This window comes from Anomalospiza imberbis, chromosome 5 (assembly GCF_031753505.1).
Source record: "Anomalospiza imberbis isolate Cuckoo-Finch-1a 21T00152 chromosome 5, ASM3175350v1, whole genome shotgun sequence".
Classification (NCBI taxonomy): domain Eukaryota; kingdom Metazoa; phylum Chordata; class Aves; order Passeriformes; family Viduidae; genus Anomalospiza; species Anomalospiza imberbis.
In genome coordinates this window covers 45,169,635-45,181,823 of record NC_089685.1, presented here as the reverse complement: position 1 = coordinate 45,181,823, position 12,189 = coordinate 45,169,635, and the positions used below count along the sequence as shown (strand labels likewise).

General features: G+C 42.2%; 1 protein-coding gene across 4 annotated transcripts in view; it reads left to right on the top strand.

The window, feature by feature from the left end:
- The first annotated feature begins 2,720 nt into the window (after positions 1-2,720).
- The window catches only part of PHF21B (PHD finger protein 21B), a 176,726-nt gene continuing 167,257 nt past the window's right edge, over positions 2,721-12,189 (top strand). The window contains exons 1-3 of one of the 4 annotated variants that reach the window (XM_068190435.1): positions 2,721-3,015; positions 3,522-3,554; positions 3,844-3,909. In XM_068190435.1, the coding sequence (XP_068046536.1) occupies positions 2,962-3,015; positions 3,522-3,554; positions 3,844-3,909 (153 nt within the window). In that variant the 5' untranslated portion in view covers positions 2,721-2,961. The remainder of the gene's footprint in view (positions 3,016-3,521; positions 3,555-3,843; positions 3,910-12,189) is intronic. The other 3 variants (XM_068190437.1, XM_068190438.1, XM_068190439.1) reach the window with 3 other exon arrangements.

Sequence of the window (12,189 nt, the reverse complement as noted above, 5' to 3'; positions counted from 1 at the left end):
AACCCATTACCTTAACAAATCTTACTAATGCAAATAAAGCTCTTCCAAAATAATTTATTTCATTGTAAGGTTAATAGAAAATTTCTGTTTAGACTTTACTCCTAATTTTGGCAGGTTAAGAATATTTCACCATGAATCTTCAAATTATTTTAGTGTAAGAAGTTGTGCTATGTTTGAACAGAATATGTTTGAGAAGTTTAAAGGCAATTGGGTACATTGTTTTGGACTCACAACACATTATATCTCAAACCAGCTTTAATAAGAGTATAGTTGATGTATATATTGGTGTCTTTAAATAGTTTTGAAATGAACTTAGTTATTAAAGTTGGCATCCAAGCACAACAGTAGCACAGTGGTGTTTTAAATACTGACTAATGATTTAGGCTGAGTTTCAGCTTTGTGTTTCAGAGCAGATTGAATAAAATACCAGTGTTCAATCAGTGCAGGAGTGGAGTATGTATACCAAATTCTGGTCCCTAGCACTCCACTGGCTAAAAGGTGCTTGCTAAAAGGTGCCCTAAATTTTGACTGTCACCAATGAAATTATTCTGAGCATTGTTTTTGGCTTCCAATCCTACTCCGGCCATGCGTCAAGACAGCAGTAAATCTAACTGCACAGCTCCCATTACTGCATGAAAAATACTGCAGCTGCACAATAAAACACTGACTTAATATATATTCATGCTGCTGGTTTGAATCTATTTTTAAAAAGTTGGCAGCTGACTTGATGCTGCATTAGGTGAGGTCTGTCCATAGGACCTGAAGCCTTGTCACATATTCACAGAAGAGAAGTGATATCAAGGTGATGTGTTTCTGTCCACACCTGTGGTGCAGGGTGACCTGGTGGCACTTGGATCCCATACTGATGCATGCAACCATGACTTGACTTAGCTGAACTGGAGCATCCACTTGAATCAACCCTTCTTGAGTCAACCAGTTTAAAGTATCACGGATGTTATTTATTAACTAAATAGATTCAGAGGATCCGCATCACCATCCCTCAGCTGCAGGGTCATTTGAGCGGGTCCCATGTCCAAATGTCCCACACTCCCATCCCTTCCCCCTTGAGCTATTACAACCCTGTTTGTGTTCTCCCTTAGCTGCAGATCTGAAAGTATCTCATCTGCCAGAAGACTTTACCTCCCCTGGTTAGATTTTGCTTTTTAATGTGTCTCAGGTTTGACATCGCACTTTGGGGTGCGAGGACACCAGGTGAGGAGTAGGTAGATGGGGTGGGTGAGGAACCTCGTGAAATGGATGTGCTGCCCTGTGACCCTCCCAGACCCTTTGACTCTCCAGTGCCTGGATCTCTGCCTGACGCAGGTGACACCACCCGGGATCCTTGGCATGGCCGAGCCCGGGTGGCCGTACGGTTCACTGCACGAAGGGGGTGAGCACGGCGCCTCACGGGATGGGGGGGACACTGCCGGGACGGAGCGAGGTGCGGCTGCCCCGCCTGCTCCCCCCGTGCGGGCAGGGACGGGGAAGGGCAGAGGAGATCCAGCGGCTGGAGAAGGGGAACGCGGGTCACGCTGAGTGGGAGCGCATGGGGCAGAAGGCGGGGGGAAGCTAGGAGGGTGGTCCCTCCCTCACCCCAGGGCAGTCCCCAGTGGAGGTGGGAAGGGGGTCCCTCCCTCACCCCAGGGCAGTCCCCAGTGGAGCTGGGAAGGGGGTCCCTCCCTCACCCCAGGGCAGTCCCCAGTGGACACGTTCGGGTGGGCAGGAAAAGGAAAGGAAAGGAAGCCGAATCCCTTGTCCGTGCTCCCGTCCTTTCCTCTGTCCTTTTCTTTTCCCCTGTCCCTTTCCCTTCTCCTATTCCTATCATTATCCCTGTACCAGCCCCTGTCTGTCCCTATCCCCGGCCTTATTTCTGTACCTGTCTCTATCCCTAACCCCTATCCCTCTCTGTATCCCCTGTCCCTATTCTTGTCTCTATCCCTATCTCTGGCCCTGTCTCCTATCCCTCTCCCTCTCAACTATCACTATCCTTACCCTCGTCTCTATCCTCTGCCCTCTCTCTCTCCTTGTCCCTATTCCTCTCCCCATCTCTACCCCGTCCCTCTCTCCTATCCCTGCCCCTATCTCCTACCCTTGTCCACCAACCCTACTCCTGGATCTCTCCTGGGCCCTGGCCCTGGCCCCGCCCCTCCTTCTCCACTTTGTTGTGGCGGCACCGGCGGCCGTAGGAGCCGTTCCGCGCACGCGCGGGGCCGCGAGACCCTTCCCCCCCCGCCTCCCCCGCCCCGCGCTCCATCCGGGCACCCACGCGCGCGCGCGCGCCCGCGCCAAGGCCGTTTCACAACTTTTTGCCCCCCCCGCGCGGCGGATCCCGGCGCGCGCGTTCCCCCAGGAAATATAGTCCCTGGCCGGCCGCGGCTCCCGGCCCGGCCCCGCTAGAGCGGCCCGCGGGGGCCGCCGGGGGGCGGCGGGGCGAGCGCGGGGCGGGGCAGGGGCGGTGGGGGGGGCGCGCTGGCGGCGGCGCGCGGGGAGGGGCCCCCCAGATCGGCGGAAAGTGTGTAATGAGTCCGTGTCCTCAGTAAAGAGGCAAAGAACTTGTCGTGCACGCCGAGTACTTGTGTCTGCCGGCTGTCCTGCCGCTTTTCCTTTAGTATTGTTGTTCTTGGTGCCGCCACTCTTTTTAATTTTTATTTTACTTTATTTTCCCCGGCTTTCCTTTTTTTTAAATACTTTTTAGTTACTTAAAAAGAAATATTTTCTTCCATTTTTCCGCGGAGGGAGGGGTGGCTGGCTGGCGGGTCTGTTGCAAAAAGCAAGAGAGAAAAAACAAAACCAAAAAAGAAAAAAAAGAAAGGAAAAAAAAAAAAAAAAGAAAGAAAGAAAAAGAAAAGAAAGGCAGGGAAAAAAAAAGGCCAAACAAAACCAAACCAAAAACCAAACCAAGCAAAAAAAAACTTCACTCGGATCTGAAAGTGGCAGGAAAGTGCCTGGCAAGTTGCAGGGATGGAGCTACACAGCTTGCAGGAGGCGTTAAAAGTGGAAATCCAATGTCACCAGGTAAAAGAATGAAATGCTGAGGCAACCAGCCGTGCTGTACTTCCGATCGGGGCTCGCAGGACCGGTGTTGCATGTTCGGTGAGAGCCTTCGTGCCGCAGCCACCAGGGGAGGGGGCGCGGGGGGCGCGGCGGGGACCCCCGGCTCCCCGCCGCAATGGCGAGCACTACCCCAAAGTACTTTTGCGGCTTGTTTGGCTGAGTTTTTTGTGTGTGTGTGTTGTAGAGATGCGGAGTCAACGCTGCAGTCGGTGCTAATGTGAATGTGAGAGAGAGAGAGAGAGTGTGTGTGTATGTGTGTGTGTGTGTGTGTGTGTGTTGGAGAGATTAGGACGAGACTTGAATATTTATGAGCTTTGCTTGAAACTGACTCGCAGTGTTTACTTGCCTCTTTGTTCCTTACCCCCCTCCCTCCCCCGTCCACACACATACATACATTTTAAAAATCCATTAAACTTGAAACAGTTTCTAATTCCTCCCTTTTTTGTGGGGCGATTTTTTAAAAATAGAAACTAGTTGCACAGATGAAGCAAGATCCACAGGTAAATGCAGATCCTTTTTTTGTTTTTTTCTCTTCTTTAGTATTTTATCCCTGCCGTAATAAGTGCAGTTGTGCTGGGACAGCAGGATGAGAAACTTTATCAGTAAGAGATCTCATTTTGTAGTCTGCACTCAGCTTTCATGCTAAGGAGGGTGTTTTGTGTGTGCATGCTTCTGTACGGCTTCAGTGGAATGGTTTTGCCTTTGAACAATTTCTAGCTCACAAGTTTATTCATCACGGGGTTAGTTTGCACTTTGCCTTTAATATGCGTCTTGTTGCCGTTTTTGCAGAACGGGGATCTTAAGAAACAAATCCATGAAAGGCAATCAAGAATAGCAGCTCTTAATGAAAAACAAGTAAGGAACAGATCGATTCAGTTGTGTTTGGTTTTTCTTCTTGTTTTTATGATGCACTATCTAAACATCCGAAAAGTGTCTGCATTAGCTGAAAAATACTGGCGGCAGGGGATATAACATCCATTTTCTTTTGCACAGAGTCAGAAAATGAATGTTTTGGTAATGAGGTCGGATTCTCTGATGTCTTCCTGGGGGAAAGAATTATTTCAGTACTAGTAGTAAAAAGATAAGCAGTAGTTAAAACGTAAGAAAAAAAAAAAAAGAGGCGTCCATTTTGAGTTGGTCGACATGTTTTAGGAATATGGAAAATTCTCCTGTCTTGGGCTACTTTGTGCACTTCTGTGTAATGTGCAGAGCAAGAGTTGAAAAGGAGGAGGCTTGAGCCCCGTTTGGAGCCATTTCTGTGTTTAATTACAAAATTGATTTTTATTGATCACTTTATTTCTTTTCTTCCTTTTTTTTTTTTTTTTTTTTCTTCCCTCCCCACTTGCCTTTCTCTTCCCTTGGTCTGATTTGACGTGTTGGCTTTTGATTCGAGTTCAGTTAGGCACTTTCACTTTTTTCTACCCCTTCAAAAAATACGAATAAAACCAGATTAACCTCTTTCAGCTGCCAGGGAGAGGGGGAGAAAAAAACGACCAAAACGAGGGAGAGAAACAAAACAAAACAGGAACCTTCCTCCCTGCCTCCTCGCCTTCGCGCTCCCCCGGCCCTTCCCAAAGTTTCTGATTGCTTGTTTTGTGCCGGGTGACCCCTGGCCGCTGCTCTGCCCGAGAGGAGCCCGCAAGGAAAGTTTTGGTGCGGGGGGCGGCGGGGGCGCGGGCGCTCAGCACCGCGGACAGCGCCGCTCGCGTTCCCGCTCGCCCAGCTCCCCACGCCCCTGGCCTCTCTCCTGGCACTTCCAGCACGGGAAAGGCAGTTGGAAAAGCCAGCGTGACATCTGCCGGCCCGGGCCCCCCTCTCCATCCCGGCGCTGAACTTTCCGGGTCGCCCCCGGGCTGCTCAGCTCCCCGCTGCCCGGCCTCGGCGCGGCCTCTCCGTTCAGCACCGGGGCTGGGGACAGCGCCCACCAGCCCAGAGCCGCCCCTTCCCTGCCTCCAACCCTCCCGGCGAGGGGACGGGGAAAGGGGACACATGTGCTGGTCCCCCGCTTTTCCCTGTCCCTCTCTTTTGCTTGTTTGGGGTTTGTTTTGGTTTTATTTGGTTGGTTGGTGTTTTGGGGTTTTTTTTGTTTTTTTTTTTTTTTTTTTTTTTTCCCTTGGTGTGTGTTATGTTTTGTTTTGCTGGAGTTGTGGTTAAAGTTGCAAAGTGCCTGTGTGCTGCGTGCCTGCGGGCGATGGTTGCACGCCACCCTTTTTCTCCCAGTTCATTGTAATGAGAATTGATCAGCACTCTCAGTTTGGTAGTGGAAGCTTCCATTTTGTGAGGAAGGGGTGTTGGTTCCTCCTAACATGGAGAAAAGTCTGCGGAGTTTGACGGTGGGGGATGGGGCCCCATTCATGCTGAACATTACCATTTTGATTGCTTTGATGCCATTTTTGGAGGGGGGAGGGGAGAGAATACCCTACTCAGCAGAGCACAAAGATGTTTAATCACTGTATACAATCAAATCAGATAGTTTCTTTTTTAAAGCAAATCTGATACAACATGATATGTAAGGGCTGTTAGTCCTTGTTTTTCAGTGTAAAACAGCAAATTGTTGACTCTAATACTACTATATTGGGTAGAACCTTGTTGGCATTTTTTAAATAAGGTAAAAGCTTTCCTGCAGCAATGCACCTTTATGTGTTTTTTCTTAAATATCAAAATAGTTTTACTGTTCTAAGTGGGTATTTGGAATAAAGATTTGATTATTTCCCCCTATATTGTAGCAACTATTTCAAGGCTGTTTAAATTTTTATGATCGTAGTAAATGAGAAGCTATTTATTATATGTCATGTTGGAATTTAGATAAGGCAGAGAGACACATTTGAAAATTCAGTTTGAACATTCTGATTCAGCTTGGGGAAAATGGTTTTTCCTAAGCTTGCACAGCATATTTATGTATAATCCAAACTTACTAGTAAAAAATTCCTGTATATTTATGACTTGCCATTCTCATAATCTTGTAAATAAATCTATAGACCATGAAGTAATTAAACATAAAATACCTAAATTCTATAAACAGCAAATTTGGCCTATCAGGAAACGTCCTATTTTTAGGCAAAAATCTAGATTTCTTTTACTGTTTTCAACATCCTGTGCAACAAGAGCTCATAATTAAGAGCCTGGCTGTTGGTGTGGTGTCCTTGTGCTCGAGGCTGCCACCTCCAGAGGTCTACACCGAAATCTTTCTCAGGTCACAAGTGAAATGAGTTTGGAGGTCTTAGCTTGTGACCAAGTCAGAAACCCATCGAGTAAATTTGCAGACTTGCTATAATTAGTAGTCGCTCTTTAGGTACTGGCTTGCAAATGAACTCTTCGTCCTTGAGGATATAGAGAAGGAGCAGTGAGGACCCCTGAGACCACAGATGGGCTAATCGTGGAGCTGCTTGGTGGTTTCATACCCTCACTTTCATGGAAACACCAGTGTAAATTTAAATAGGCAGTTCAAGTAGGGAGGTTATTTTTACATATGTATTTACATTCCTTCCTCCTTTATCCCCCCAAAGATTTGTTTAGGCACAACTAATTAATAATTCAATAATGTGTACACGGAATACAAAAGACCCTAAAATTGCATTTCAATTTAACTGCACATGGTAATGATGAAACAGTAAAACAAACAAACAAAAAACTCCCATCTCCACCTGTTAGGAACATAGCAGGAGTGAATATTATCTCTCAGTGCCCCTGTTCATCACTTTTCATTGTAGATGGCTACAATGGCATTTGTGACAATGTGTACTTTTCTTGAAAGTTACAAATGAAGACAAGAAAGAACTGAATTACAAACTTAACTTTTGAGGGAAATTTATGATGTAGGCTTTTATGTGCAGCTGGATTTAAAATTGCATTCTAATTAAGGATCTCTGATTAGTCATTGATGTTTCTTTTATGTTGGTGGGTTAGAGAAATATAGAATTTAGCACAGTTTTAATATTTTTCAGTGTCTTCAAAAAAGCACCCTAGATCCATAATTTTAATTCTGGAAGACAATAGCTTCAATCAGTTCTTAATTTAGCATCCAACTCAGAAAGACATCTTAGACTTCTGTACTTAGACAAGTACATCTCTCAGTTTTGATTAATTGTCATCACATTTGAGAATGGGTTACTTCTTCTTTAATAAGATATGATGTGTGAAGACTCCATTACTTAGTCCAGTGGTTTTACACCTTCAATCTACAGCACATGCAGAGCAGCAGTAACATTTTTATCTAAATTGTCAAGCAACAAGCATTTATATGTAAATAAAAGAGCCAATATAAGAGCCAGCATTGGCCTTAATAGCACACCAGAGGTGCTCTGCTGCTTGTGTTTCTATATGTCCTTAAAGAGTTGTTAAGGGTCTTCTTAATTCTAGAGAGTTGTCTCTTATTAATTAATAGATCGGTATTAAAAAAAAAAATCTTTAACCTCCATTGGAAGTTCCCTTTTTCTTGTTCCTCCTTACTGACATGAGTGTTAGGTGGCAAGCCAGGTCTTCAACAATGAACATGTGTGGGCCACTATATTTTTGACCATGATGAACTCTGAATTCAGACAGCCTGTCCTGTAGCATAGTAATAGAACTATGCCTTCCTGAAAGACATTATGACATTCACTTGTATGCTGCCTCATTTCTTTACCATAATTTGCTATCTATGCAAAAAATCAGCATCAGTTTCAGGCAGACTTGCCCAGCCTGTGTTATTGCTGGTTTAAGGTTCTTTTGGGTAATATACCTGAAATTAAATCACTGACTATATTTTGCCTGTGGGGATCACTAGCAAAACCTGTTTGTGGAAAATGTCAGATTTCTTGAAATTGAAGTACAGTTCTTGTGCAAGTTGTTGGAGATGGTTTAGCTCAAGATGTCTCATTGTGCTGATATTGTCTCTGTTTTGGGGAAGAGGAGGAAGTGGATTTTGGATTTGAAGTTCCTGCTGGGCTGCGCCTGCAAATGGCAGCATTGTTTACATGAGTTAAAGAGTAAATTATTGATACTTCCAGAGCTCAGTATTTCATATGACTGGGTTCTTTAAAAATGATTAAAGTAAAATAAGGGTTATAAGTTTCCGTGAAAACTCAGGTAAAATCTGAAAGGCGTTTCCAGATTGAGTTGAACCTGATGTCAAACTCTGACCCAAAGTATGCACAGTCCTCCCTATTGCTGTGGCAAGAGTTGTATCCATGTCTGGGTCTGGATGTCAGGGGAGGCAGGATGATAGGCTCCCAGGTGGAGTATTAAACTTTTCTATTACTGCACTGAGTCTATAAACACAAAGACAACAGATATTAAATATGAGCTTGACTTTGCCATTCTTCTGTATAATGAGGTCCTGCTGACTTTGCTGGGAATCCTGAACAATTGCAGAATAAAATGAACTTACTGGATCACAGTAAAGATTCTGGATTGTAATTCAGAGAGCTCCAGTTCCCAGAAAGCTCCAGGTTTTTTTTTTTGTTTGTTTGTTTGTTTGTTTTTTTTTTGTTTTTTTGTTTTTTTTTTTTTTTTAATTTGCAAAATCCGGTGGCAATGTATTGCTTGTTTTGCCATCTAAAGAAAGGGGGGAAAAACTAGGGAAAGCTTTACCTTCAGCTTTTTGGAGGAGAAACTTAGGACTATAGTTTGCATAATGACAATCCTACCATTCTGTTTGTGCCTTCAGTAACAGCATACTGAGATTCCCATGTCATATTGGAGAAAAAAGGCAATAGAGGACATTTTCATGGAAGAATGGAAATATGGCTTTCAGCCTGCCATTAGGTTGCCCTTAAAAAGATTCATGGAATTCACACATCTGTAACAAAAATTTCTACTAGAGGGGTTAGAACCCCATTTTGTTTGGTAGCTGCTGGACTGGCACGGGAAATGCTATTTCATTCCAGCATTTTTCTTTGACTGACTTTTATCTACTTGTACAGTGTATCACTTGGCAGGGCTAACTGTTGAAAAGAGAATGTTACATTCATTCTAACCATTTTAAAGAGTTCACTTTGATATTTTACCCACTTAAAACACCTGCTGTCAGAACAGTACAATTGATTTCAATCAACTTTGAATTTCTTCAATAAGATTACTCTTATAATAACTCCAGTAATCCCATGATGCATCATTAGAAGAGCTGGCTATGATGATTATCCCTGTGATTTAGCAATTTTTTCCCTACAATGTCTTTGTCTATTTAGAAAAAGGAATTATGCCAACAATACCTTCTTATTTAATTTCTGGTTTTATACTAATGACACTTGCTACCTGTTACACACTAAAATATCTAATTTATACTTGCAGCAAACAGGTATTTGTTCAGATGTACACAATACTTTAGTAGGGAGGCTTTATAAAAGTAACTTTAGTTCTATGTAGGAACTCTGCGTCTTGGAGTTAGAATTTGTTTTTTAAGTGGTGCTTCTACAGGAGTCTTTGTCAGGAGCTCTGGTTTGATGGAACTAAATCTCCACTCGTTCATGCTGTGTGTGTGGCTCATCCAGAACAGTATGCCATGGCAGATGTTTGAACCAGTTCATCTTGTTTCAGGATCTGGTGCACAGACTCCTTGTATCTGTGGAAGAAAAGGGGAATGTCTTCTTTCCATAGCATGATGCTAATGAAGAGTTTTGAATGGTGGTTTTAAATAACATTTCCAATGGGATACTGCACCAGTCTAAACACTTCTGCTATGTTTAAGTAGAGAAAATCCCTTTTAATCTCATTGCAGATTTGATTTTCAAGTTGAAAGCATGAAGGCATATAAAGACATGTTCATACAAAGTTACTTTTAACTTTTCCGTCTATGCCTTTCTCTTTGTGATCAAGGATATTATATGCAGTACTTTTGTACTTGATTATAAAATGATGCCTCCCTCTCCTCTTGTCCCCCAAAACAAAATTGGAAGCACCAACAACATTTTTAAGCAATAGAGTTAAAGGATAGAAATTTGCAAATGCATAAGACAAGGCCATGTTAAATGGTGTATATGTGGTCATAATGTCAAGGAGGGCAACTGGTACATGCAGAGGAGTTGGAGGTAAAGGAAGTATGAAAATAGGCTGCAAGTTAGGATAAGAGCAAAGAAGAACAAAAAAGAACCAGAATTAGACTAATTGAAATGCAAATTTGTCATTCTGCTATTAAAGTAGACAGTTATTTCAGTGTAATAGTCTCATATTTGGTATATCCAATCCTCATCACACACTTCTCCTATATGTTTGTATATGCATATATTTTATATATATATTTTTTTTTTAAACTTAAGGTGGTACTAGTTTTTTATTTGGAATTGTTCTTGAGAGTTAAAATGTACTTAATGAAAAATGTTTTCTCCCTCACCCTCTCTTTTTTGAATCAGCTGCTTATTGTTATGCAGTAGCAATTTCCAGAGTGTCATATGAAATTGCTGATGTGGCTTAGTTCTCGCTCCAACCTGCAACTGCCAATAGTAAGCATCTATTGAAATCTAATATGTACCACAGGGCTTTTTGCACATGTACAGGTAGGCCCTTCTGGTTAATAGACAGAGGACTAGGAAATAGGAGCATGTATCTTCTTTTTTTTAACCCATGGAGAACTTAAATATATGTCCAAGTTTAAACTATAAAACAATCCTTTGACTGAATTAAAGTAAACCAGAGTATTGACCATAAGTGCAGCTGCAGTAAAATCAAAACAATAAGTACTTGAGAACTCTGTAGATATGATGGGTGATGTTAATTTAGGGTTTTGAGAGGCAATCTTATTTTCAGAGTTGTAATTGTCTTTTAAGAGCCTGGGTATTGAGGCTCTGGCCAGAACAGTGTGTTCACCTGAAGGTTGGTCTGATTGCTTGTGTTTAATTGAGAGAAGCATATAATTGGCCTTGAAACAGAAGTTAAGTCTATATTGCATATGAGTTATTTTTGTTTCCACATCAATTTAGCTTGATCCTGTTGGTACTTTGTGATGTAGCTTATGTATTATCTGGGGAGAAGGAGTGGAATTGCCTTTCTGTGCAGCACAGCTATTGATGACAAATCTTATAAGGTTACAGAAAATGAAATTGTATATTACATTTCAAATAATTGAGTTAAGTGAGAATCATTGATACTTTTGACATGCAGCAGAGATTAACCTACATTTTCTGTAATGATCTGTTTTTCAAAAGTGCTTCAAATCAGCTAAGATTACATAAAGATTTATTGGTGAGTCAAGGCTTTTCTAAGAATGATGAAGAGAGAAGCTTCCATTCTCAGAAATGTACAGACTTGAATGTCTCTATGTATAAATTTGCTTCTGTGTCTCTGTGTGTGTGTGTGTGTGTGTGGTTGAGTGCAAGCATAAGGTCTTTCTCTTTGATATCATTCAGGCAGAAAGCCAATATGCGCATGTAAATGAGCCTGAAAATGTAATTTAAAATATATACATACTGGGGACTGCAGTACAGAATTTAGTATGAGATGCAGGTTATAAAGTGACAAGTAACATTTCTTATATAATCACTGATACTAACTCTCATCTGTGATTTATGCATCTTGTGTGTTATTAAGTGCCAAACAGATAAATGCTGAAATTATTTCTTTAGTATCATTTCACCACTATGACTGAAAGCAAAGTACATCTTACCCATTCTCTTCTTTTCAACCAAAACAAAAGCCTAAGTACACCCACCATCCAAGTGTTACTACGAGAACTACAAGTATTTTACATAAGGTCAGATAAAGACCTATTTGATAGCATATCTTTCCTGGCAATAATATATTACAAAACAGACCTACTTGTGAATATATTAGATCAAGGAAATTCTGCAGATCATTAACACACATCTAGGAATTTGTATATAGATGGAAAAAGAGAAAGATTGCCAGGGGAAAGACATAAACAATTTTGTCCTTTATTTCAGTGTAGATAACAAAGGCTTGCATATAAAAGCCTATATGAGAGGCACCTCAGAAACTCCAAACTTTAGACAAGAAGCCAGTTTTCTTTGCTTGAAAGTATTTTCTGAAAGTTAGGTCAGAGTGCTGGGTGCAGAAGCTAATGTTTCTGCTCTCCTGCTTAGGGAGAAACTACTTGGAAAAGCATTTATTTTGCTTTTAAAAATACAGGTGGAGTCCAGATGCATTTCTATCAACTGCTCTGCAGCCCATAAATATGTACAACCTAAACCAGTGCCTTATTTA